This window comes from Indicator indicator, chromosome 4, assembly GCF_027791375.1.
Source record: "Indicator indicator isolate 239-I01 chromosome 4, UM_Iind_1.1, whole genome shotgun sequence".
Classification (NCBI taxonomy): Eukaryota; Metazoa; Chordata; class Aves; order Piciformes; family Indicatoridae; genus Indicator; species Indicator indicator.
Window position 1 is genome coordinate 19,439,088 of NC_072013.1, and position 24,139 is coordinate 19,463,226.

Sequence of the window (24,139 nt, forward strand, 5' to 3'; positions counted from 1 at the left end):
TTGGGCCATGAGGGTAATTCACAGTTACAGTGAAATGTGATGAAAAGATTAAAACAAAAGACACATTCTATAAGACCACGCTTTGGGAAGAGATAATATTGTATCCACTCAAAGAAGGCCTTGTAAAATATTTACAGGCATTTTTACCTCCTGGTGAGGGTGTGATTGTTTAGTTGTGTTCCATGTAATCATTGAAAAGACCACTGACTTAAGGCCTGAAGAATTACTTAGCCGCGTAAATGCTAGGTACAGCTGCATGTGTTGATTCTTGTTCTGCATGCATTTTGAATGTCTAACTCACCCTAAAAGAAGCTTGCTATTTTTTTTTTTTAAAGATAACATTTTCCACATTTATTTGTCCACCAGTCAGGGGTATTTTAAAATGCCATACCTTTATTTTGAAATAAATACTCTCACTTGTACATTCAACATGCTATTTGTGAGACAGAATAATAAATCCTACAGTATCCAATGCCTAATTGCATGTATCAGGCAGAGTATTCATATGGAAATCTGTCCTGCTGTAAGTGTGCATGAGTAATGTGACCTGAGTCAGGGAAAAGACTAAAAGGTGGAAGTCATGCCTTTGGTATACAGTCACAGTTCACTGCCAGGGACTTGAAAGATAGTGTTTTCTAAGTTTGGTTGTTTTTTTTTTTTTTTTTTTTTTTTTTTTTTTTTTTTTTTGGGGGGGTGTGTGTGTTTCTTCTTTTTTTTGTTAGTAATATAAAAACGTCAATCGGGGAGAAACCGTCTTTGGAATTTCCATTTACATATTTATTGCTTTCTTCTGTGTGATTCTGCTTTGAAATAGCTGTGATAGTAGGTCAGCACACTGGTGAGGTGGTGCTCGCTACCCGAGCTGAGTGGACCAGCAGCTCCACGGGGGAGGCCGCAGTAGTGGAAGAGGTGCTTCAGGGAGGCTGTAGCTATGAGAAGGAAAGCCCATGGAGGCCACAGCTGTGGAAAAGAGCCCTCGGGCAGCCACAGCAGAGCGGAGAGCGCTCGGCGGGGCAGGCTGGGTTGTAGGAGGCGGTGAGCAACACGCCGGGGAGCGAGGTCCCGCGCGTGGGTAACGGCCGTGAGGAGGGGGCTCTCCCCGGGCGCTCGCTCGGATGTTGCCGCGCACGGGCAGCGTTTTGCCCCGCGGAGGCCGCTGTAGCGCCGCGTTGCCCGGGCGACCGGCACAGCGGTGCTGGGGCGGCCACTCCGCGGGGGCCAGCGCCTTGCGAGCCGCGAAGCTGCCCCGGCCCGACCCGGGTGCCCATGCCGCGCGCCCCCGCTCTGCTGACGAGGGCGCTTAGGGGGCCGCGCCGCGGGAGCGGGACGGGGGCGGGGACCGTCACTGCACCACAGCGACCGTCCCTCCTCTCGGGGTGGGAGGGCAGAGGCGGCACCCGGGCACCGCGACTGGGTGATGCACCATTTCGCGCTCTGCCCCGTCGCTGAGGAGCAGCTCCGCGGCACGGGCACTGAGCGGATAGGTTCAGCGGTCCCCTTCGCGCGCCCAGGGACAGCTTGGTCCCCTGCCTACGGCTCTGCGGGCAGGGGCGGCCCGCAAAGAGGGGAAACTTGGCTGGAAACTGCTCCCACGACGAGTTACCATCCCCGCTCCTTACCTGCCCGGGCCAACCGGAGAAAGTTTCCCTTCAGGAGGCTCGTCGGGGGCCAGCGGCGGCGAGCGGCCGCTGCCGCAGTGTGCGCGCTGAGGCGAGTCTGCTGGCGGCGAGCGCGCTCAGAGCGGGCGCTGCGCGGTGCCGCTCCTGCCTCCTTCCGTGCGATGTGAGACTCGGGGGAAAGCATCGGTTGCCAAAGGCTGTAGTTGTTACATGCATCCAATAATTTTCTTCTCCAAAATGGATTTTAGTCAAAGCAATTTATTTGGCTACATAGAAGACCTGCAGGAACTAACTATTATAGAAAGGCCAGTACGCAGGAGCCTGAAGGTATATGCTGCAAAATAGAACGATGGTTTAAAATCCTTTTGGAATTGTGTCTATTTCATTTATGCACGGCTAACGGAATAAACAGGTTTGCTTTTTTTTTAAAGCACCAGGATACTAAAAATTGTTCTCAGGCATTTTGAAATAAACTGGAATTCTGTATAGCAAGGATTTAACATTTTCCATATAGGAATATTAAGATAGGAAAAAAACCAACCAACCAACCAAACTTTGAGTAATTGATAATGCCTGACATGAATCTCTACTTCTATGACATCCCATCTTTTCCTAGTAAAAGATTTATTTGATTGAATTTGAAATGTTGGCTAGGGATTTCAGGGATTAAATCCAAATTACTCATGGAACTATCCCTTGCTATGTGGGGAGGAAGGGGTTGCTTTAAGAAGATTAATATGATGAAATAGTAAGGCATTGTAAACTCACAATCTCTATTTCACACTTGACAGACGCCAGAAGAAATAGAAAGATTGACTGTTGATGAAGAGCTCAGTGATATTGAAAGGGCTGTTTATCTGCTCAGGTATTTCCTAAAATACTACTGTGAAACATTGCCTGACCATGATGCTCACATTCAGCTTTTGTAGTGCTTTACTATTCACTCCATTTGTTTTATGTCTTTCAAATAGTAGTTTTTTTTTTAACTTTCTGCTACGTTAAAAGTACAGTCAAGATAAAAATAGGTACTGTAATTTTTTTTTAATGCATGAAATAGGATGCCTAAGTACATGCATATTTATTTTTCAAGCTTGTGATCTGGCTCTCACCGACTTGTACTTCATCTTCTTTTCTCCTATAGTTGATCTTGCAAGATTACCTGAGTGCTAACATTAATAACTTAATATTCAGTCTAAAGCTTGAGCAGTAACCCTTGGCTGATAACAGAGCTGTCAGGGACATACTGTATACATCTGGGCTTTCAGAAGAGAAAACCTGAGAGATTAGTTTTACAGTCCTTGGGAAATGCTGTAGAAGATGCTGTATTAATACTTGCCCATTTTCTGCCTTTTCATTTTATCTGCTTCTTTAAAGTATTTACGTGCAGCTACTTGAATAACTTAAATTTTGGTAATTTAAAATACAGATCTTTCAACAACTGTGAAAATCATCTTTGAGAATACAAATGTTCTGAGGAATTTTGATTTGAATATGCATTTTTAAACAATATCTAGTAACTGAAGAACCAGCTGCATCTCCCTCTCACTTGGCTTATTCTGCTATTTTAAGTGCTCCTCTAGTCTGTGCCTGTTTAGAGTAGATATATTCAGTGCCTTAATTTTCCCTTTTTTTGGGCATATGGCATTATTTTTAGGTAAGCGTTTCTGTCTACTGGTGCTACTTTTGATACTGAGGGTATTTTTTTTTTAATGCTAAACTTCAATAAATAGTGGATTTTTAAACTTGCTTTGCTAATAGTTCCTGTAATGGAAGCAGTCTGTTGTCTAGGGAAATTCAGAGGAAACAGTTTGCATGTGGTGAATATCACAGAAAAGGATGCATTGATTCTTATCTCACAGCAGTTGGCATAGCTGCATTTTAATTCTTTTTTTCTTTCCCTGCGTGGCAGCTCATTTCTTTTCCAGTTCCCCAAGATCATGTTTCCAGCAGTATGTCTTCAGTGGATCATTGCCTTGTTAAAGGTTAAAAGGGTCCACTTAATCTCTTTCACTTTACTAATTGCTTTTCAGCTTGGCCTTGAACTTCTCCTGACATTTTCATCTGCTTTCACTCTACTTGAAGAGCTTTTCTGGGGAGATAATATTATTTATCTTTTGATGAAGTTTTCATTTTTGACTCTACATTGTCCTCATTGTTGAAAGGTAGCTTCATTGCTGCTTAATAAGCTTTTTGTGAGGCAGTCACTTGCTGGGATTGTCTACTTACGTTAATACAATAATTTACTGGAAGCTTTTGCTATTCCATAGTGCATTGCGTTCCCTGAGTGGATTATAAGCAAACAGAGTTAAAAAGCTGCCTGTAACATAGGTAGTATCCTTTATACAATATACAAAGTTATGCATTATTTGCTGTCCTTCAGGTTGTCTCCCCTCTTCTCCCTTCCTCACCCCTCTTCTCCCCTCTTCTTCCCTCTTTCTTCCTCTTTTCAGTTTCCCCTTTCCCATGCTAATTTCAATTTTGGTAATCCTAACAAGTATATATAATTCCTATTTTTAGGGGATGACTATGCTTTCAGTCTCCCCTTTTCTGCCAGTACTGTCATCGAGATAACTATGTAATGCAGATTGACAAGATGATCTAGCCAAAGCTGATTGTTTTTATCTTTTTAGTTTTCAGCTAAATCAACCTGATTTGTTTCATTACGTGGATATAGAAACAGTTGTGCAAGCAAAAGCTCTCCTGCTGGCCAGTCACTTTAGTAGACGTAAACACTGGGTGAACTTCAGCTTTAGATCATTATTGGCCCGAGTACTCAGTTTTAATTAGGTAACATTCTGCCATTAGAGTAAGCAAGTTCTAATTTAGTAAGAATGCAGTAGCAAATTGGACTGTCATTTGTTGTAATCTCAATTAACCTTCATTCTTCATGAGGAACTGGGCTTCTTTAGACCAGGTTGTCAGGATTGTTTATGAGTTTGCCATGGATTTAGGTACCTGGAGGGGGAGTGTCTAGGATCTATGTTTCAGAGCTTCAGTCTGAGTGCTTGGGACTTTCTAACTGAGACTGTATTTTGGATGTTGCTGGCCAAGCAGAAGAACAGGAATAACAAAATTGCTGTGTGCATCCCAACTATGTTGGTTTCAGGGCTGATAGTTTACCATAAAACCATCAGATTAAGTATAAGAGGCCAAACGTTGCATGAAAGTGACTGAATAGTTTGCATTCCACTTCAGGACATTGTGACCTCTAGCAGGACCATGGCAATAAACAGATCAGTGATTTTTATCCCTGCTACAAACTTTTGCCTATAGTGTCTGTGTTTGCTGATGTTTGATGTTACTGTATTTTTTTTATTTGTCTCAGTGGAGCTTGCTCTTTTATGGTATGCAGCCAGTAGCAAAATATGTATTCTTTGCCTGATGTGAATCTGGTTTGGATACAAGGATGCTTACTGGCATGCACACTAGCATGCTTTCTTTTCTGAGACTTTTCTGATGGACTTCCTTAGAAGTTTTTACATTGTTGTGTGTGCTATATTATTTTGTATTCAGCTCCTTCTTGTTTATTTGTGCCTCTTTAGTGTTAAAACTTTCAGGCCTTAACATACCTGTCATACTCAAAATCAGGGTAATAATGGAAGACTGAATTAGTTACCCGTTTGGGACCATACTGTACCTGGGTTTTGGAGTGATCCTATCTCTCACGATAGAAAACCACACAATCATTCTCCAAAACATTTAGCACAGTTTTTGCAGACACAAAAGATACTTTATCTAGATTGGAAACAATTCAATGTCTATAAAGTTAGTGTATGTGAAAAAAACCCCATGAAACAAAAGTTATACTTCATTGTAGCCACCTTTGATTAGCTAGGGTATTTCAAATTCTAAACATCTTTTATACAATATTTGTTGTTAATGCAGGTGTCAAACCCACTACTACTATTTAAAAGATTTTTTAAAAATTCCTCTTCTAGTTTTTAGTCTTAATCATGTTTATTTTGGAGATTTTGTTTTCGCTATAGGTGCAGGCAGCTTGCCTTTGAATTTAAATGAAAACTTTTATTTAACTGTAACTGTTAGGAGCTAATTTTCTGATAAAAACTTTAGGTCCCTTTTATTTCTGTTTGTTTCATAAGAATTGATTACTGTATTCTGGTTATAGACCTTCTGAATTTATGGTCCTCATGCATACACAGTACTAAGCACATTAGAAAATAATTCTTCTAACTATACTGGCAAGCTGTAAATACTGACATAAAAAGTATTGCTTCTTTCCCTCCCCTTCCCTTCCCCTCTTTTAAGTCACAGCTTAAATACTGTAAAAGTTTCATTCTTGATTCATTTATTTTGGCCAGATAAATTAGTTATTTGACCTTGACTCTGTTATGCAAATAAATTAATGTATACAAAATTGATTCTTTCACTTCAAACTGAAAAGTGTATCCATAGCCTGAAATGATGCTAAGTCACATACTTCTATTAAAATTTGGATTTTTGCAAATACTTCTGTTCATGCTAGTACTACAGCTGGGGAATTGTAAACATGCAGATTAGAGTTAATATATCTCTCTAAGAAACAAAAAGAATGGGGAAAGAGGAGAGAGAGAAAAATATTTTCATTTCAGTTTGGTTGGCCTAAGAAATATGGCAATGCCAGTCCTCTCCCTGTTCAAGCTTGTATTCTGTATTGGCTGTTATGCCTGCGCAACCCATTGGGGAAGTTATCTGAGGCAAACCATGAAAATAATATTTAATTTTAAATCAGACCAACTGTCTAATCCAGGACTTCATGCACCTGAAAAAACCTCTGTGCCAGTACAAGAGATTGGGTAGCATCATGGGAACAGCACACATGAGTGAGTGAAGTGGCTTTGAGACTTAGCAGTATGTTTGGATGGTTCATTTTCATGAAGCAAAGGTTTCCTGGTGTATAGTTTCAGAGGCAAGGTAATAATGAAGCTCTTCATATATCAGAAAGAGTAGCTCTTATATCCTTTCCTTATGTGATTGGATTACAGATAAATTTTGTGTGCTAGCGCTAATTCTGCCATGTTTCCAACAAAATCTGTGTGACTGTCTGTGCTACTGTGAGTGGGAGCATGAACAGAAAAGAAGCCACAGCTGGCAGATCACTTTCCCATCGATAGCAGAACACATTGAGTTCAGGTTACAAAATCACAGAATGACAAGGTTTGGAAGGGACCTCTGAAGATCACATAGTCCAAGCCCCTACTAAAGCAGGCTTGCCTAGATTGGGTTGCCACAGGAATACATCCAGCTGGGTTTTGAAAGTCAACAGGGAAAGAGACTACAACCTCTCTGGACCTGTCCCAGTGCTCTGTCACCCTCACAGTAAAAAAATTTTTCCTTATGTTTAGGTGGAACTTCCTGTATTCTAGTTTGTGCCTATTGCCCCATGTCCCATCACTGGGCACCAGTGTCTGGCCCTGTCTTGTTGACACCTGCCCTTTAGGAGCTAGTATTGAATCTATATGTTGAATTTGTGAAGTCAAATACTGGTTGAAATGATCAGAGAATATAAAGTATCAGCTGTATTGTATTTCATTATCCCCTAGACATTAAATGGACTTCTGGAAGTCATCATGAGAGCTGAAATGTGTGATACAGGTGATAGCTCTTCCTAATGCATGGTCAGATTTTTCTCTGGAGGTGTTAGTGGTGTTTCAGAGTATCTTTGTGGCATAACAAGGAGAAACTAGGTAGCTCTTTGAATGTCTTTTTCAATAGTAAACACAATTCAAAGGATTGTGAGTTTTCTTAACGTGTAAAAATTGTTCTGTTGACCTGGGAAAAGCTTATCATGCTGTCTTGGATAAGATCAACATAGGAAAGTCATGCTAAATATTTACTATGTTTCTTTCTTTCTACATGACAGATCCCAAGCAGGAATAGCATGTTGCCCAGGAGGAAACCAGGGGTTTGTTTTGTTTTTGTTTTTGTTTTTGTTTTTGTTTTTTTTCAGATGAGCACTGACATTTAATGAATAACTTTCATGGTTCATTTTGAGATGGCACGTAATTGATGTGTAAGGATAATAATTCTCCTTTATAACACCTTCCTTAGAAAGCTCCAAGTGTTTATAACAAAATTTTGGTACTTTTAAAGAGCTTTTATCCTCATGCTTGTTCAACATTACTTATTTATGTTTGTATCCTTTGCCTGATTTGGCCAGAGTTAGTAGTATACACTAGCTTATGTCAGGATCTGAAGGGGGGTTGTAGCCAGGAGGGGTTTGGTCTCTTCTCCCAGGCAACCAGCACCAGAACAAGAGGACACAGTCTCAAGCTGCGCCAGGGGAGGTTTAGGCTGGAGGTGAGGAGAAAGTTCTTCACAGAGAGAGTGGTTGGCCATTGGAATGGGTTGCCCAGGGAGGTGGTGGAGTCCCCATCCCTGGAGGTGTTCAAGAGGGGATTGGACGTGGCACTTGGTGCCATGGTTTAGATAGTCATGAGGTTTAGGGTGACAGGTTGGACTCGATGATCTTTGAGGTCTCTTCCAACCTTCTTGATTCTATGATTCTATGATTCTATGATTCTATGATTCTATTCTATGATCTGGAGATGAATCCAGTGTAAACCACAGGGGAAAATGCAATGTTTTGTGTTAGAGTATATCAATGGTACAAACTCTTCTAAGAGTAGGTCAAGCTATCCATTTATGGCAACTGAGAACAATTTTCACAGGATGGTGCCCTGTGATATAATTATTATTCTGGTGTTTTGAGGACTACTTTGTTGTAGGCATAGGGGACCTTCAAATGTCATGGTGTGATGCCTCCAAAGCCCTGCACTGACTCCATTTTTGCTGCCAGAGAGAAGCAGTAGTAGGTAGTACTGGTTCAGTTATTCTTCCCCTAAAATCAGTAGTAGGCATTTCAGTATCATTTTTTTTCTGCTACTGATTTAAGGACTTCAAGAACTAGGACTGAGGAACTGGGACTGCAGGCTTGGGCCTATGTCTGTGCCTCAGCTGATATGCTAGGACAGGAATAAATTGAAATGAGATAAATAGCTACACTGAGATTTAAAATTAATCCTGTTCTCTGGCATATACTTGCTGAACTGTTTTATGTAGCTGTTTTCTGAGTTAACTTTAGTAATATTAATGTTTTTATCTTTTTTTCCACCAGCTGGTAGTCTAAATGCCAACACTGTGGTAAAATTACACTGGGTCTTTGTCAAGTCTCAGAACCCAAAGCTTTATGTCACAGGAAAGAAAGCAGAATTATTGCATTACTTAAGAAATTTTTGCATTGGAAAAACAGAATAGGAGTGCAGACAGTTTTTGAGGCTAAGTAATTCAAGGATGTCTGCATTATTCTTTGAGAAGTTTGAATGCTTTGATAGGGGCATTTGAAGTGATTTCTGTAGTGAGGATTTCTATTGATATAGTTTGGAAACCCCTATGTTACAGCTAAATAATAACTATAATAGCTAGTAATTCACAGTTACAGGACTTTGTGCCTGAAAAAGAAGGTCACTTCAGATTCCGAAACAGATTGCCACAAGTGACATCTCTAGCCAAAGACAAAATTATGCCCTCAGGGAAGGATTTTTAAAAGTAGGCTAGTGATGCAAAAGTAGCAAGCTTCTTTTAATTTGGATTGATAGTGGTGGGAATGCTGTAAAACTGAGTTGTTCTTGATCTCACACTTAGAGAATTAAGATGTCACTGGCATTCTTACATCTTGATTTCTTCTCCTGCCTGATGTATAGTTCCAGTCTGAACAACAATAGTATCCTTTGCAGGCTTTGCAAGTAAGGGTTTTCACAGTCTTATGCCTCAATCTGTTAAAACTAGTTTTATGTGACTTACAGTCACTGCATTTCTTGAAGTTGCTCGTTTCTTGGTGAAAAACCTTGCTGGAGACAGTTTTGAACAATATGGAATCTTTCAGACGGAATGTTAATGTCTGGGGAAGAGCAATGCCTTTCTGCTTGATGAGTCATAATAGGATGAAAACAGACAACCACTTGGAAACTTCTGCTAGATCTTTTAGGTATATCTATCTGATGTATGCTTTATTGCCTCTGGCTTATACTTTTACACAGGCAGGAAAATGTACCAGATGTTTCATATCCATATTCTTATTTGAAGGGACTCTTGATGATGCAGGTATTCTTGTTTAGGCCCTACCTTTTAGTTTCTTTTGCGTTCAAATGAATGTTTCTGCATGTTTCCTTTTGCAGAGCTTTACCCTACAAGGGGTTAATGTTGAGGAATAAAAATACCAGACGGTGGATATATTCCTCGGTATCTTGGTAGCGGTTGTTTGAGGAGCAATTTTCTTTATTCTGTGTTGTGTGACTGTAAGTTCTGAGAATGTGTTTAGCTGTTGTGCAGATTAGCTGAGTCATTCGTTGTCAGTTGTATCAATTTACAGCAGGACTGAAGGGAATTGGGATGCTTTCTTGACAATAGTTAACATCCTGCCCATCTACCTACCCCTTACATAATTATGGATTTTAGATATCTACCCCTTTCCTAACAGACTCCAGAGATAGACAATAATTCTTAGTCTAAATATATAATTTATATATTCCAAAATTGTGTATAATTCCAAAATCACACACACTTTGTTTACAGAAATATGTTACGGTGTGACTTTAGTCCCAGTGTTTCTCTGTAATTCCTACTTTCCTGCTCTTCCACTGTTCTTAAATTAGCTACAGCATAAGAAAGTCAGATTCAGGCTACGTGTAAGCAGGGGGAGATGAACTGACATAAATGGAATTGAATCATTGTAATTGTATATGAATCCAAGATAAATACAGTTAACTAAGAGGTCTTGGTGTTTGTCTTTTTGTTGTTGTTTTTTGTTGGTTTTTTTCCCCTTTTTTACTTTATCTACTTAAGGAGAGTATTTTTAGGTCTTCAGATTTTTTTTTAATATTTGCATTTTCTATAAGCTTTTATAAAGGTGACCAGCATCTCCAAGTCAGAATAATGTATAATGATGAAGAAAAGGTGACCTCAAACAACATATTTCCTCATTCTTTCTTATTGGGAAAAAGAAGTAATTTATCTGTTCTTTTTATCCTCATGTAGTTTTCAATAATACTTTAGTTTCAGACAATTCTTCTGGCTTTGCAAATAGATCAATACAGACATTTTTTCCTAAATAATTTTTCTCATGGTTTTAAAAAATTTGATATTCCAGATGATTGTGAAAAAATAACTACAGGAATTTTCTTTTTTCCTTCCCTGATATATCTTAAATCAGAATGATATAATTTGTTTTTATTCTTTTTAAACAGCAACACACTGTAACTTTGAATAAAATTGCAAAAGTTGCCATAGGGTTTTCTGTGGCAATCAAGGAGGATGAGAAAAAGTATAAGCAGAAAGTCCTGTAGCCCAGGTTTTGTTGCTTATAAGAATAGCTTTATGTACAAACTGTCAATCATTCCCCTAATAAGAAGCTCTGAGTCCACATTTCTTGAAGTAAAAACTCTGAACCAATTTAAATAGGTGTCATCTGTCAGGTGTCCCTGACTTACTGTTCAACAACAAAGAGCAGCATTAAGAACTGGAGCTATCAGTTTCATGGTGAGATTAAATAGAAGTTGTTCAAAGCTGCCTGCAACTCTGACACATTTCTGTTTACCAGTTGGAGAAGAATAAGAAAGTTGAATTCAAGCTGGGTCAAAGCATTGATAACTCTATTGATATAAACAGAGCTGCACAGCAGGAGAAGTGCTGTTGTACTCAGTAATACATTTTGCTTGCAAGGGGTTGTCTGCAAAATGGGATGATTCACTGTTTGCCTGTGCTGTCTGAGAAGTGCAGCTGACCAGTTTGTGGTCTGACATTCCAAAGTAGTATATACTCCTTTTCTTTTCTTGCCCCTCTCTCCTGTCTCCCTTCTTCCTTTTTCTTCCCCTCACTCCCACCTCCTAGTGAAATAGTCTGTTACCAAGAGTATATTGAGAAAGATAGACTAGGGACAGCAAAGAAATGCTTTAAAAATGTTAACTGTGTTTTAAAAATATGAATTTATTGTATTGTCTCTGACAGACTAAACATATGTAGAGGATGAATGCTTGAATATACATATTTACATGGTAATTTTACTTACATTGTTGTGTATGTCTGGAGATAGAAATGCTGACTTTAAAGGGAGAAACAGAAAAGATGCCATTTTCACTGCTGATATTGTAACTGAGCTTTTTGAGGAGGAGGATTTATGTCCATATTGAATAGCAAAATATGAGTCACTGGCTCATTGCTGCTTGCACCAAAACTATTCTGTTATAAACAGTTAATCTCCTTTATGTAATTTCATCTTGTAACAGTGTGAGAGCTGAAATCCCCCCACACCATCAATAACCAGGCTAGCTCAGTCTGGAATCAAATGAAAGCTGTATTTACAAGCAAAACTGCAATCTACAATGAAATGCAATGAATATGTAGAAATATACGCTATTCACAACATTTACAAATATATACAATCAACAGAAAAGCACAACCAAGCTCCCTTTGCTTCCCCCAAGGGGCCTCTCCCCCAAACCAGAAGGAATCCCCCCAGGCCCCCCTGGCAGAAGGCAGAGAGTCAAGAAGCAGAAAGGCTGTTAGACTTAGCTAGTCAAGGTCAGTGTGTTATCTTCAGCCAGAAAAGAAGCAGCAGCCAGACAGCCCAACAAGTCGAGTCAGACTCAGACTGCCCCAACTTTGTTTTGAGTAGAGATTCTTAAACATTTCTACCTCTTCAATGGAAGTGTTTAGAATAATCATTATTTTGCTTTCTTACACCCAATAGTGACTTATTTACATTCTTTCGCTTTCTCTGCTTGAACTTTGAGAAGAAAATTTTAAAAGACAGTTTTAAACCATCACACATCTGAAAGCTCAGGATTAGGATACCTATTTATCTGCCATTTTGGAACATGGAAGTATTTTAGTATATAGTCTTCAGGGCATTTTACAGCTGCATCAAATGCTAACCACCGAATCAGTCGAGAAAAGAATGGTGACTGCTTAAAATTAACCTGCTTCTTTAGTACAGGTTCATATCTAAGAGTACGTCTATTTCGTCTTTTCCTTACCACCCCATAATGCCGTAGGATACTTGTAACTTCTTTTGAATCTTGCTTGCCTGTTGAGTTACACACAAAGTGAATACTTGCACCATGAGTTTGTAATAAAAGACTGGCTGCATACTGGTACGGAAAAATCAGCCCTTAAGGGCAGATAATTGTGCTTGCCCTCTGATCACTTAAACCGTTCTGCTTCTTTGAAAGTGATGTTAGAAAGTAGATTGATTGATCCAGATCTTTGTATCTTATTTATTGCCAATTCTGAAGGCTTTAAGTACTTAAATTTTGAGTGCCTCATCTTACTTCCTCATAAATGAAGAGAATGATTTTTTAAAAAACAGTAATTGGGAAGTGACATCTTTTGGCTCTGTAGTGTGTAACCCATGGGTTGAAGAAGATTCTAAGATTTTAGTACTTGTTGGGTCATTTGAGGAGTTCATGACTCACTGTATGTGAAGGCTGTAAGTACTAGGAAGGATTTGTCGTTTTGTTGTTTGGTTTTCTTTTGGTTTTGTTTTGATTTTTTTCCCTTCCATCGTCTGTATGACTGAGGGTTTGCCTTAAACTCATTATCTTCAGGAGACTACGTACTGAATACTAATGGAGATGGTTTATGTGATCTATAAAGATTTGTGTTGGCCCTGTGATGCTTGTAAAAAACTTTGGAGTTCTGGATGCTCTGAAGCAACGCTGTTATTATAAGCACTGTGTACTGTTTCTAAGTTAAATTCTACCTATAAAGATGAATTTGCATGGATGCCATATCATATGCCAAACAAGAGTATTATTCATTAATATAATACATTAATATTCCACAATGAGTTTACACTAAAGACTTACTGTTCCATACCTTCTAGTGATCAGGTAATTCTGGTCATTTTCAGTAACAAACAAACCAAAGGGGTGGTGGGAAAGCACTGTGCAAATGCTATTGAATCAATGGTTGCCACTTACTGTACTTGTTATTTTTCTGTGTTATTTTTATTTTCATAGGATACTGATACTAGCAGATATTCTGGTGGTTAGCAATGACGTGCTGTGAAGCATCTATTCAGTTGAGCATATTTGACATACATTCAAACGAAAGAAATACACTTTTCTTCCAGAGATGATTCTGAACTAATTTTAGTAAATGTGGGTGGAATTACTGCTAAATGCTTTATTTATTCTTTCCATTGCAGAATGTCGCAGTCTTTCTGGGATAATTGTACCGTTAGAAATAATGTGAAATATGAGTATGTGAGAAAAAAATAGTTTAACAAAAGGCTGTTTAAGATCACATTGTAGTGATTTTGAGGGTAGGGAACTTTATTTGGAGGATAATTACTTAAATCTAGTTGTGTAGGCAGGAGGATTCTGATGGTGTGCTCATAGTATTTCTAACAGGAACGTAAATACAGATGAATTATCTGTATATGTAGTACTCATTTTTATCTACTGTTTAAAATTATTTTGCCAAAGAGGTGGAAATTTGCAAGAGTTGTGTCATCACTTCGTTTATTATGTTGACTGTATTATCTGATTTGATTATCTGTCCACTCCAAGCTGTATGTCATCAATGGAACAAATCTCATTTGTTTCAGAGAGGCATAACTCTGACTCTTCATTTTAATTAACTGGATTTCAGCCTACTTTCCAAAGTGAACATGAATCTAGCACTTTGTTTGACAGAATGTGAATTAGCTTGAAATTAAAGTAATTTTTAGTTACTTGCATGTTTACCTCAGCTGCATTTCATCTATGGTTGCTTCGATTGATGAGAAAGTAATACTAGCAATAATTTGTATAATAATTTGTAGAAATTTAATGTTAACTGTTTGAAGGTCACAGATTTCCTTTGTTGAGAAAAAAAAGAACTTCTTCTACAGCTAAAGCTTCAATGAGTTTCTAAAATTTCAGATGTATTTTTCAGTGCTCACAATTTTACTGCCCTATTTTTGAAATTGAAACATGAGCTCAGCTTACATTGGTATATATGATATCTATCTACTTGCAATCTCTGTCTCTCTTGATATATTTCTCTTGCATATGGGGAAAAATATTATGAGCAATGGCTTTATCCCTTGCATTCAGTCTCTCTTTTTTTTTTATCTTTTTATTGCGGCTTTTCAATAATTCACTGCGCTTTTGTTTATTCCGTGCTCAGCAACCTTTACAATGTCTGTATTGGTCTTTTCATGTGCCTTTTCTTTTGTCCCAGTCTGTGAATTGTCAGCTCATAAAATCATAGAATAGAGTATAAATTATATTTTATGTGCCGTTTGTCTATGTTACCATGGTTGATGCAGCAACTCTGATTTTGTTGTGCTGCAAGTTATAAGCCTATTCCAGAAAATACAAATTATCCAGAGAAGGAGACTCCCCAACCCCCCCCCGAGTAGTAGTTGCTTTCCTAATCTTGATGTACTTTTCCTAATGGTATGCAAAGGAATTCCCAGTGGAATTAATATATCATTTTAAGTTTTTTATAAATGATTGAAGAGACTCATAGAATGGAACAAGATAAAGGCAAGTGACATCTTCTGTTAGACTAGCCAAGGTACGAAAAAAGAGACAAGTTTTTTAGACTTACAAGTCCATCTTCTAAAGGAGAGGTTGAAATACACAGGTACTTTGTAGATCAAGAACCTCTAAAGATTCAGAAATCAAAATTCAGAAGGTTCTCATCAACTTCCACAATGGTTAGTTAGGGTGTGAAAAACCCAAAACCTCTAAGAATTGATTCAAGATGGGATATGTTACAACTTTTGAGTCTGTTTTGTATAATGCCTCCACACTTTTCAGACCCATGAATAGAAGACAACTAATAATTAGATTTTAGTACTTGTTACATCATTTGAAGTGTTCATCTCTTTTGTGACATGAATAGCTAACTCTGGGAATGAAATACTGATATAACAAAGACTGGAGAATGAAAAGAGATCCAGTGTCTAAATTAGACTATAAGATAAACTTAGGCTAGCAGAAGTAATCTGTACTTCTAGAATTTGCTTAGCATCTGTGATAATTTTTTTTCTCACTTTTCTGTGTAGAAAAATTACAGGCCTTGTACTTTTCCAGAAGACTTCTTATATCATATAATGCATGCTGTGAAATGACAAATCTTGTTGAAAGTGAAAATTATAAATTCTGAGTTGGCAAATAAGGACTGGGTAGAGAGTAAAATAGATCAGCTACTATCTTCTTTTTTTTGTTGTTGTTGTTTATTTTTGTTATACCACATAGGGTTTGGAAATTGCATTATCTAGAGTGAAAAGACTGCTTTTACTTTTCAAATTTAGACTGAAAATAAAAGCCACTAAGATGAATTCAACCCAAAGACCATACAAAATGCAATATGTCTTATAAGTCATCTAAAGAAAAGGAAAATACTAATTTTCTAGAAGACAGTGACATTGGAATTAGGGTAGTATTTGAGAGGACAAATGTGTTCATTTGAGGCACTTTTTAAATTCTTGAAGCTTTTCTTAAAATGCAAGGGAGAAAAGCTTAATATTTCCTCATAGCACTTAGCGTGTAAATTCACAGAAACTGATGATATTAGGAAGAATGAAGTTTTTGTGTCATTATAGTACATTTGTTTTGCTCAAGAACAGAAAGGAGCATCTGTGTCAATTATAAATCCTTTCTCTTCTTGACAGTTATGTATATAATAATGTAGTTTTGAGGTTTTACATATGGTGCCCAGGTATCTATGGTCTTCATAAGGTGTTTGAGAGTGAAGAATGTGCAACATACATTTTTATTCTAATACATAAGATTGGTTACAATATATAAAACAGTTAATATGATAGGCATCTGTAATTATATATATCTGTAGTGTGTCTAAAATAGTACTGTTTTAAAATTCTTGATATTAGCTTTTCCTGAGAAGGAAGCCTTTTTTTTTTTGACTGTTCCTGCACAGTGACAAAAATATAAGCAGCTTGATACATCAGATACCTGATTTTGAAAATATGTCCCAAATAGTTTGTGTATCTTTGCAGTTTTAAATCCTAGGGCAAATTATCAGGCAAAACATCACTTTAATTTTAGATGCTTTTAATATGTTATTTGCAACATGGTAGAGGATAGTGTACAAGTGATTTTGTGCAGCACTTAGGTCTATAAAATCTCCCTTGTACTATGTAGTTTCAAGACTGTTATTGTTTGTACAACTCATACTTCTCAGTCTTTGTTCAACAGAGGCTCTTAAATGAAGTTATATTAATGCAATGACAGATCCTTCCAAGGAACTGTGTTTGTTTATAGCGTATTTTTTACAATATTCATCAAATAGATGTTCAGAAACTCCTGTTACATAATTGATATTTACAGAAGTATACTTAAAATCTAAGAATTTATATAGTGAAATGAAAGGAAAACTACTGCTTTTTACCAGTGTTAAGATTGTACTTTTACAGAAAAAAACAGATTGCATTGTATCGAAGGAGTGTTCACCTAGAAATAAAATGAAAATTAGTCTTAAAGTCACTCAGTATTTGTGATTTCAAGACATTTTTCTGCTTTCTAGAATTTTTTCCCTTTTTGTACCAAAATCCTGAAATCACACAATCGAAGATAAATTAAAAAGGAAAACTTGTAAATGCGTTAGTTTTCACTCAGCAAGTTTAATAAACTTGAAGTCTGTGTCTGCCTGTCTGCATAGGGAAGATTACTATATTTTCACATTAAAAGTAAAGAAGACATTAAGCAAGTTTTATGGGCCAACACTTTTATGATATTGATGGAAATATTTATCTGGATTTCTGTTTTTCTGTGGCAACCAGTTGATTGTATAGGAGAACAGAAATTCTGAAAGGAGAATTGAAATGGAATTGTTCTGAATGGGATAAATCCTGTCAAATACTGAGATTTCGTACAAACAGGAAATGAAGTTTAGGATTTATGAATCGCAGTCACAGAATAGTTTAGGTGGTTGGGATTTGCTGGAGATCATTTGATCCAATGGCCTCCTCACAGCAGGGCCACTTCAAGTCTAATGTAATTTGATGTTAGATCAGGTTGCTTGAGGCATTGTCCAGATGAGTTTTGAATGTCTCCGAGGATTGTCCAACCGTTGGACACTCTTTTTTAGGTGTTTAACAATGTTCTTTGTGAATTTATTTTTCCTAATACTTGGTTAATTATTTAATACTTTATTAAATTTTTATCAGGTTTCTAATCCCTCACTCATTGAATTTAGTAAATTTTTACCTCTGTTTTCAACAAGTGCATGTTTAGACCAACGCAGAACATTTTTGAATCTTCCACTGAGAATAATGTCTGTTACAGAGTGTTATAATGGTAATCTCATGCACCCACCAATCAGAACTTTTAGGTTTATAAATCTAAGTTACCCAAAGCAAGGACTTAAGTGATTAATTCAGTAGTGGATATTTAGCAAATTAGTTTTGCTGAACTGATATAATTAGCCACAATATTAAAGAAAAGTCAGTTCATAAGCACACTTAGTTAGAGCTTGGGCAAACATTGTGTCTTCTTGACAATGCTGCATTCTGCTCCTGTCATGGTGTTTTGCAGGCTAGTGCAAATGAAGGAGAGACGTGTACGTTGATCTTCTCTGTTTCAGATGCCATTATGGTAATATTCTCTTGGGGAACGTTCAGTGGCTAATCTTTCTTCATGCTGTAGAAGGAGCTGTAGTCCTTCATTCCCTTTCCAGATAGAAGTGTTTCTAATTGGGTACCTAGGGACTTTTTAAGCTTTTTTGTTCCTATTTTGCAGAATTCATTTTTAAAAAATGCTTTTGAAGTGAAACTGAAGTTGATTTTTAAGCATCCTTTTTAAGTAGTTATTTTAAAGATAAGAAACCTTATTGTGTGACCTGAACTTGCTTAAAAACTCCTATCCATGACAGGAAACACTTGTCCTGAATATTGTCATAGAATCATAGTATAGTTAAGGTGTGAAGGGACCATCTAGTCCACCTCTGTGCTCAAAGTAGTGTCAATTAGAGCAATATACTCAGGGTCTTGTCCTGAACTCAGATTTTGCATCCTAAGGATGGAGACTCTACCACCTCTCTGGGCAACTCATTCCAGTGTTTGAGTACTCCGACATACAAGAACTTCTTTTTAAGATTTTAAGTGGAATTTCCTGTGTATTGAATTGTCCCCATTGCCTCTCTTCCTGTCACTGGACACCATTGGGAAGAATCTGCCTTTCTCTTTTCTACTGCTTCACATCAGATTTTATTCATATTAAATAAGACCACACACCTTCTCTTCTTGAGAATTAAAAAAATTCCTGGTGTCTAACTTTCCACTCAAATATTAGATGCTGTAGTCCTTTAATCATTTTAGTAGTCCTTCGATGAACTCACTGCTCTTGCCTCCTGTGAGATGCTCATGATCTTCGCTGTGCAGCCCAGGATGCCGTCAGCCACTTTTACCATAAGGATGCATAACTGGCTCCTAGTCAGCTTGGTGTTTACTGGGACCTCCGGGTCCTTTCCTGCCAAGCTTCTTTCCATTTGGCTGGTCTGTAGCCTGTACTGGTGCATGGGGTTATTCCTCCACAGCTGCACATCTTGCATTTTGTGCTGTTGAACTTTGTAAAGTCTTGTTTCTTCAGCTTGTTGAGGCAGCATAGCTATGTGGTTTATGAAGCCTTCCTTCCAGTTTTGTGTTATCTGTGTACTAGCTGAGGATGCATTCTAGCCCATCATCCAGGTCATTAATGAAAGTGTTAAAATGGTATTGCCCCCAGTGTACACCCTGCAGGTCTACATGTGTCTGGCTTCCTGCTGGCTGCTTTGCCACTGATTACAACCCTTTAAGCTCAATAGTTCAGCCAATTTTCAGTGTGCAGGAATTTCCATTTGTCTAGCTCATACTGCATCAGTTTATCCATGAGAGTATTATGGGAAACAATGTCAAAATCTTGCTAAAATAATTTATAAGACTTCCACCTTCCAAACCAGTCATCTCATTGTAGAATGCTGTCAAGTTGATTGCTCAGGCAGGATTTCACCTTCGTAAATCCAGGCTTGCTACTCTCAGTCACTTTTTTTTTTTTGTCCTTGTTTTGTTCGTAAATAGTTTCTAGGAGGATTTGCTTCAGTCTCGAGGCAATCTTAAATATAATGTAGACTTCATTTTGTGAAAGTAGAAAAACCAAGTAAAACCAAGTGCAGGGGCTAGAGGGAGAGAGGCTTAGTGCGACACTTGTGCATGAGAAGTACCAGCTCTTCAGTGAGCCTTCTAGTCAGACCAGCTCTGGTATCGCCAGCTGCCAGCTAGCAGCTGGTGTTGCAGAGGTGGAAGGTATTAGGACAGAAGTGTTCAGGCATGAGAGCTGTTCCCCCTGTTGAGGATTCCCAGCATTGTAAAGTCACCAGGATCTCCTGTAGGATGAACTTATGAGTCCTGAAGCTTTATATTTAAATGATATTATCTATGTGTATTTTTCTGTAGCACAAAAGAGGTTGAGCTAAATTGCTTCTAAATGTAGGGCTCTGTTGAGTTCTATAGTTAGCACTGTTAATAAAGGAATAGCACCTTTGTTACATTGAGATGGTTGTGACTCTGAAGAAGAGATTTAGCATTTATAAAAAATATATTTATTAATACAGAAATGTCTAAGCATTAAGCAATAATTCACCATAATCCTGAAGTCTTCAATGTTTAAAAAAAATCTGTGGTGCAGCTCCTTTGGTAGACATAGAAGAAAAATCTTCAGCAGTTGGAAAATTACAGGCTATGTAGGTGTTGAAACGCCTCCAGCTTCACATTCTTACTTGGCAGCAAGCCAGATGCTAAGCATTTCTGGTTTAAAGGGAAATGCTCCCTTTTTCTTTATATTTCTGATGGATAAATGTTGCATTTTGGTTGCATTTTTTAGTAGTTAGGATTTTTTCCATCTTGACACAAAAGAAATAAAATTTTCAATTAAATAGCTTCTCCAAATTACCATGGCCTGTATTACTGTGTTATTGCTGGATAATACAAAGGCATGAATCTTTTCCTTGGAAGTTGTATCTTAAGAAGTTGTGGGCTTCATCCACCCTGTGACCCTTTTCAGCTCTGGAGTTCTCCGTTCTACTTTAAAGCCTTGTTGGAATTGGTATATGATACTCAGGGACATCTGCCATAAACATGAAAGGCTTTACTATTCATGGCTTTCACTTAGATAATGGTTTTGAATAACGCAAAAGTGTCACAACCTGTAAGTAAATCAGTATTATTCATTACTTTAAGTCCATTTTCAGTAGCTGATGGAATACCGTCCTTTCACTGAGTATAGGTATTACTGGGAGATGTGTTTCTATTGAGAGAGCTCTTGCGTGTTTACCAAATAAGATTGCAGGGATGTTGATACTGAAATCAGTCTGAAAAATCATGTTCGCCAATACTCATCTCATTATCCGACTGTTTTCCCTACAAAAAGGAAAACATGGTAATTTCTGTTAAAATGTTATACATGCAGTGTAGTTTTTGTTTATATCTTTTATTTATCCCCTTCCTATGCTTTATCACTTGTTATAATATTAAAATTTCCACAAAACTACTGCCTTGATATACAGTTTGAAAAGATCTTTCAAATGTTTTTTCAAAGCTATACTAAAATTAGAACATGCCATATTAGAAATTGTATGTTACAGTAGTTTATTGTTGGTATTTTTTAATGTTATTTTCTATTAAATATTATGTACAAAAAGTAATGCCTCTCTTGACTTACTATAGGAATTACCTGGGTAGTGTTGGCTTGTAATTTGGTAGGGTTTTTTTAAATGAAAACTGTGAGTTTCTAACCATCATAGAAATTAATGTATTCTATGTTTGTATTTTTGTAAGTTCTGGCCAGGATATCCAAGGAACAAGTGTGGTGGCAAATCTTCCAGTCCTGGTGCGACAGAATCCTGCAGAAACACTGCGTCGGGTTTTACCAAAAATCAGAGTAAGTTGTGTGTAATGAGGTTTGAATGTATCTTTTTCTGTCAGTGTAAGTATTTTAATAAAGGCAAAAACATCCCACTTTTGCTGTAAATTCAGCCTCTAGGGGGAGGTGTGTTAGGTAGACCTTGCACATTAATTCACTGAATGTACAAAATATTGCAGATATTATATTAAAAAAAAGTTTTGGCACAAAGACCATTTATATATTTAGCATAAATATTTTAGGTCTGAGATGAACAAAATCAAACAAGCAATACATCATAATATATAAATATGCCATATCTAAGTAATTATTAGATGTCAGTAATTTTGGTTATGTTAACAAAACTAACACTTTGTTCATCATTTAGATGTTAATATAGGTTTGAGATTATTAAATAGTTTAAAAATTCTACAGTTAAAATAAAGGGGCATCCTTGTATGGGCTCTTTTGTATAGAGATCCCCACTCTCTGGATATCTGCTTGCACCTCTTCATGAACCTTGGAAGTCATTGAAATGCAGATTTAGGGAAAGCTTAGCCATTTTTCTCAGCATTTCTTGTGCAACAAATGGCTCCTTTCAAATGGTGGTAGTAGTATTTTTGCTATTTTTCCACCCTTGGGCAGAGGGAAATTGCAGGTGTCTGTCCGATTAGTAAGATTTTTCCAAGTGCTGTGATTGCAGAAAACTGTGGCTACTCATGTTGAAGTAGCCTTATTCAATGCTGTCTGATTAGTTGGAAACTCCTTTTCTGTTTATTTTCGTAATATACCAGTCTCCCCTTGAAAGCTTTTGTTCTTCTCTGGTTGATTTTACAGTTTAAGAAGAGGTGGAGTGATTTTCACCCTGTCTTTTGCCTAGCATTGATTTTAAGGTCCATCCGCATTGTATCTTTGAGCTTCTGTAGTGTCCATTATTTCTGCGTCTTTCTAGTCCTAAACGAAGATTTCTGTTGTATCAATGGAATTACTAAAATGATTGATAATATTTCTACTTGCAGCATTTTTCAAGAGAGTTCTGTTGCTGCAGAACATAAAGTGATTTAAGTTACAGGTGATACTTTTCTGTTTTCCAGTTAATGGAATAAGCTATGCTTTCTAAATTTTGCAAGTTTTAATGCCTGAGTTTAACTTGTAGACATTAGGATAGTTCAAGAACATGCCAATATCCTTAAATTCCATTAAATACGTTTGCCTGAATAAGGTAGACAGGAAAATCTTTTTTTCACCTTGAGAGAGAATCTGTGGAGGGTCAGTATATATAAATAAATTTATATTAAGTAAATTTATGTCATTCTACTTGAATTCACTGAAATTTCAATGAGGAGACGCATACATTTTCTTGCATGGAACTGTGCAGTTCTGAGTGCAAGCATCAATGCAGGCAGGTGTGTAAGCAATCTAGAAATTTACATTTCAATGTCTCCCGAGGTCCATGAGGAGGCACATCCAGAGAATGTGTTCTCACACATGATTATCCAGAGTTGTGTGGATCTGTGGAGGAGACTATTTGGAAACTTTATTTGACGGTAAGTAATCCTGTTTGCATTGTGTACATAAAATTGAATTCAGCCTCGTTATGCTCTGATCTGAAGTGGTTTCTTCACATCTACAGTGTGAAAGTAGTTCCTTTGATTATTTGGGGATTTTTTTTCTTAACAGTTGTAATCCAAAATCCCATAATAATACATACAGGAATTCTGATTTCAGAAACATTTGAAATATAAAATTGGTAGATGTCCTTATTCTTGACTGTGGGTGTTACAGTAACAGTGGAGGAACAAGAAAGGAGACAGGCTGTGGATATAAAAAAGAGGGCAGTTTCCATGGCCATTAAATGCAGCTATTGTATCACACTTAGCTGTGCAGTACTGTTTCTTTTTTTCATTTTGGGGGGCAGGGACACAGAATGCCTTTACAAATACACATGGTTGTAAACTGAGACACCTGTCGACAGAGAGATGCTGGTTCTCTTTGAACTCAGGTGAACTGTAAGTTAGACGTTTGCATACACAAACTGGTTGACATTTGCAGAATGAGAATGTCTTGTTTTACTTTGAGGTAAGCAAAGCCTACTAAATAATTGCTCAAGATGTTCTCTGCAAAACATTATTTCCTAAGCAAAATCTCTCTGCTAGATAACACTAAGGTGCATAATGGATATTTTCTTAGTCTTTTCTTTGGCTGATTTAAAAAAAGAAATTAAAATATTAGCATACTGTTGATTTTGATTTGTGATCTGAGAAAACAGTTCATCTCAGGCACTTTTAAAAAAGAAGCAAAATCGTGTAAAATGTTTAAAAGGAAGTACGAACTTTGAACTACTGAGTTTGGGGTCTCATGTAAATGGAATGTAATTCTTCAGTAGTACAATAATGTGCTCTGTTTTCTCAGAAGAAAGATGTATTTAGAGATGTAAACAAAAGCAATGTTCACCTGGCTGATAGATTTGTACACACTTAAAATGAATGCTCTGTCATAGATTGCATCCTGCAAGCTCTTAGGCATGTGCATGAATATGAAAATTAAATTGCTGGTTTGTTTAATTAAAAAAATTTAGTAATATTTCATCCTTGAATTAACTTTAACTGTTGATGGTTTTAAAGACCGCCTATTGAA

General features: G+C 37.3%; 1 protein-coding gene across 1 annotated transcript in view; it reads left to right on the top strand.

The window, feature by feature from the left end:
• The first annotated feature begins 1,856 nt into the window (after positions 1-1,856).
• PPP4R4 (protein phosphatase 4 regulatory subunit 4) overlaps positions 1,857-24,139 on the top strand; it is a 53,231-nt gene continuing 30,948 nt past the window's right edge. Inside the window, exons 1-3 of the mRNA XM_054400329.1 lie at positions 1,857-1,946; positions 2,411-2,484; positions 21,439-21,541. Of these exons, the coding sequence (XP_054256304.1) occupies positions 1,857-1,946; positions 2,411-2,484; positions 21,439-21,541 (267 nt within the window). The remainder of the gene's footprint in view (positions 1,947-2,410; positions 2,485-21,438; positions 21,542-24,139) is intronic.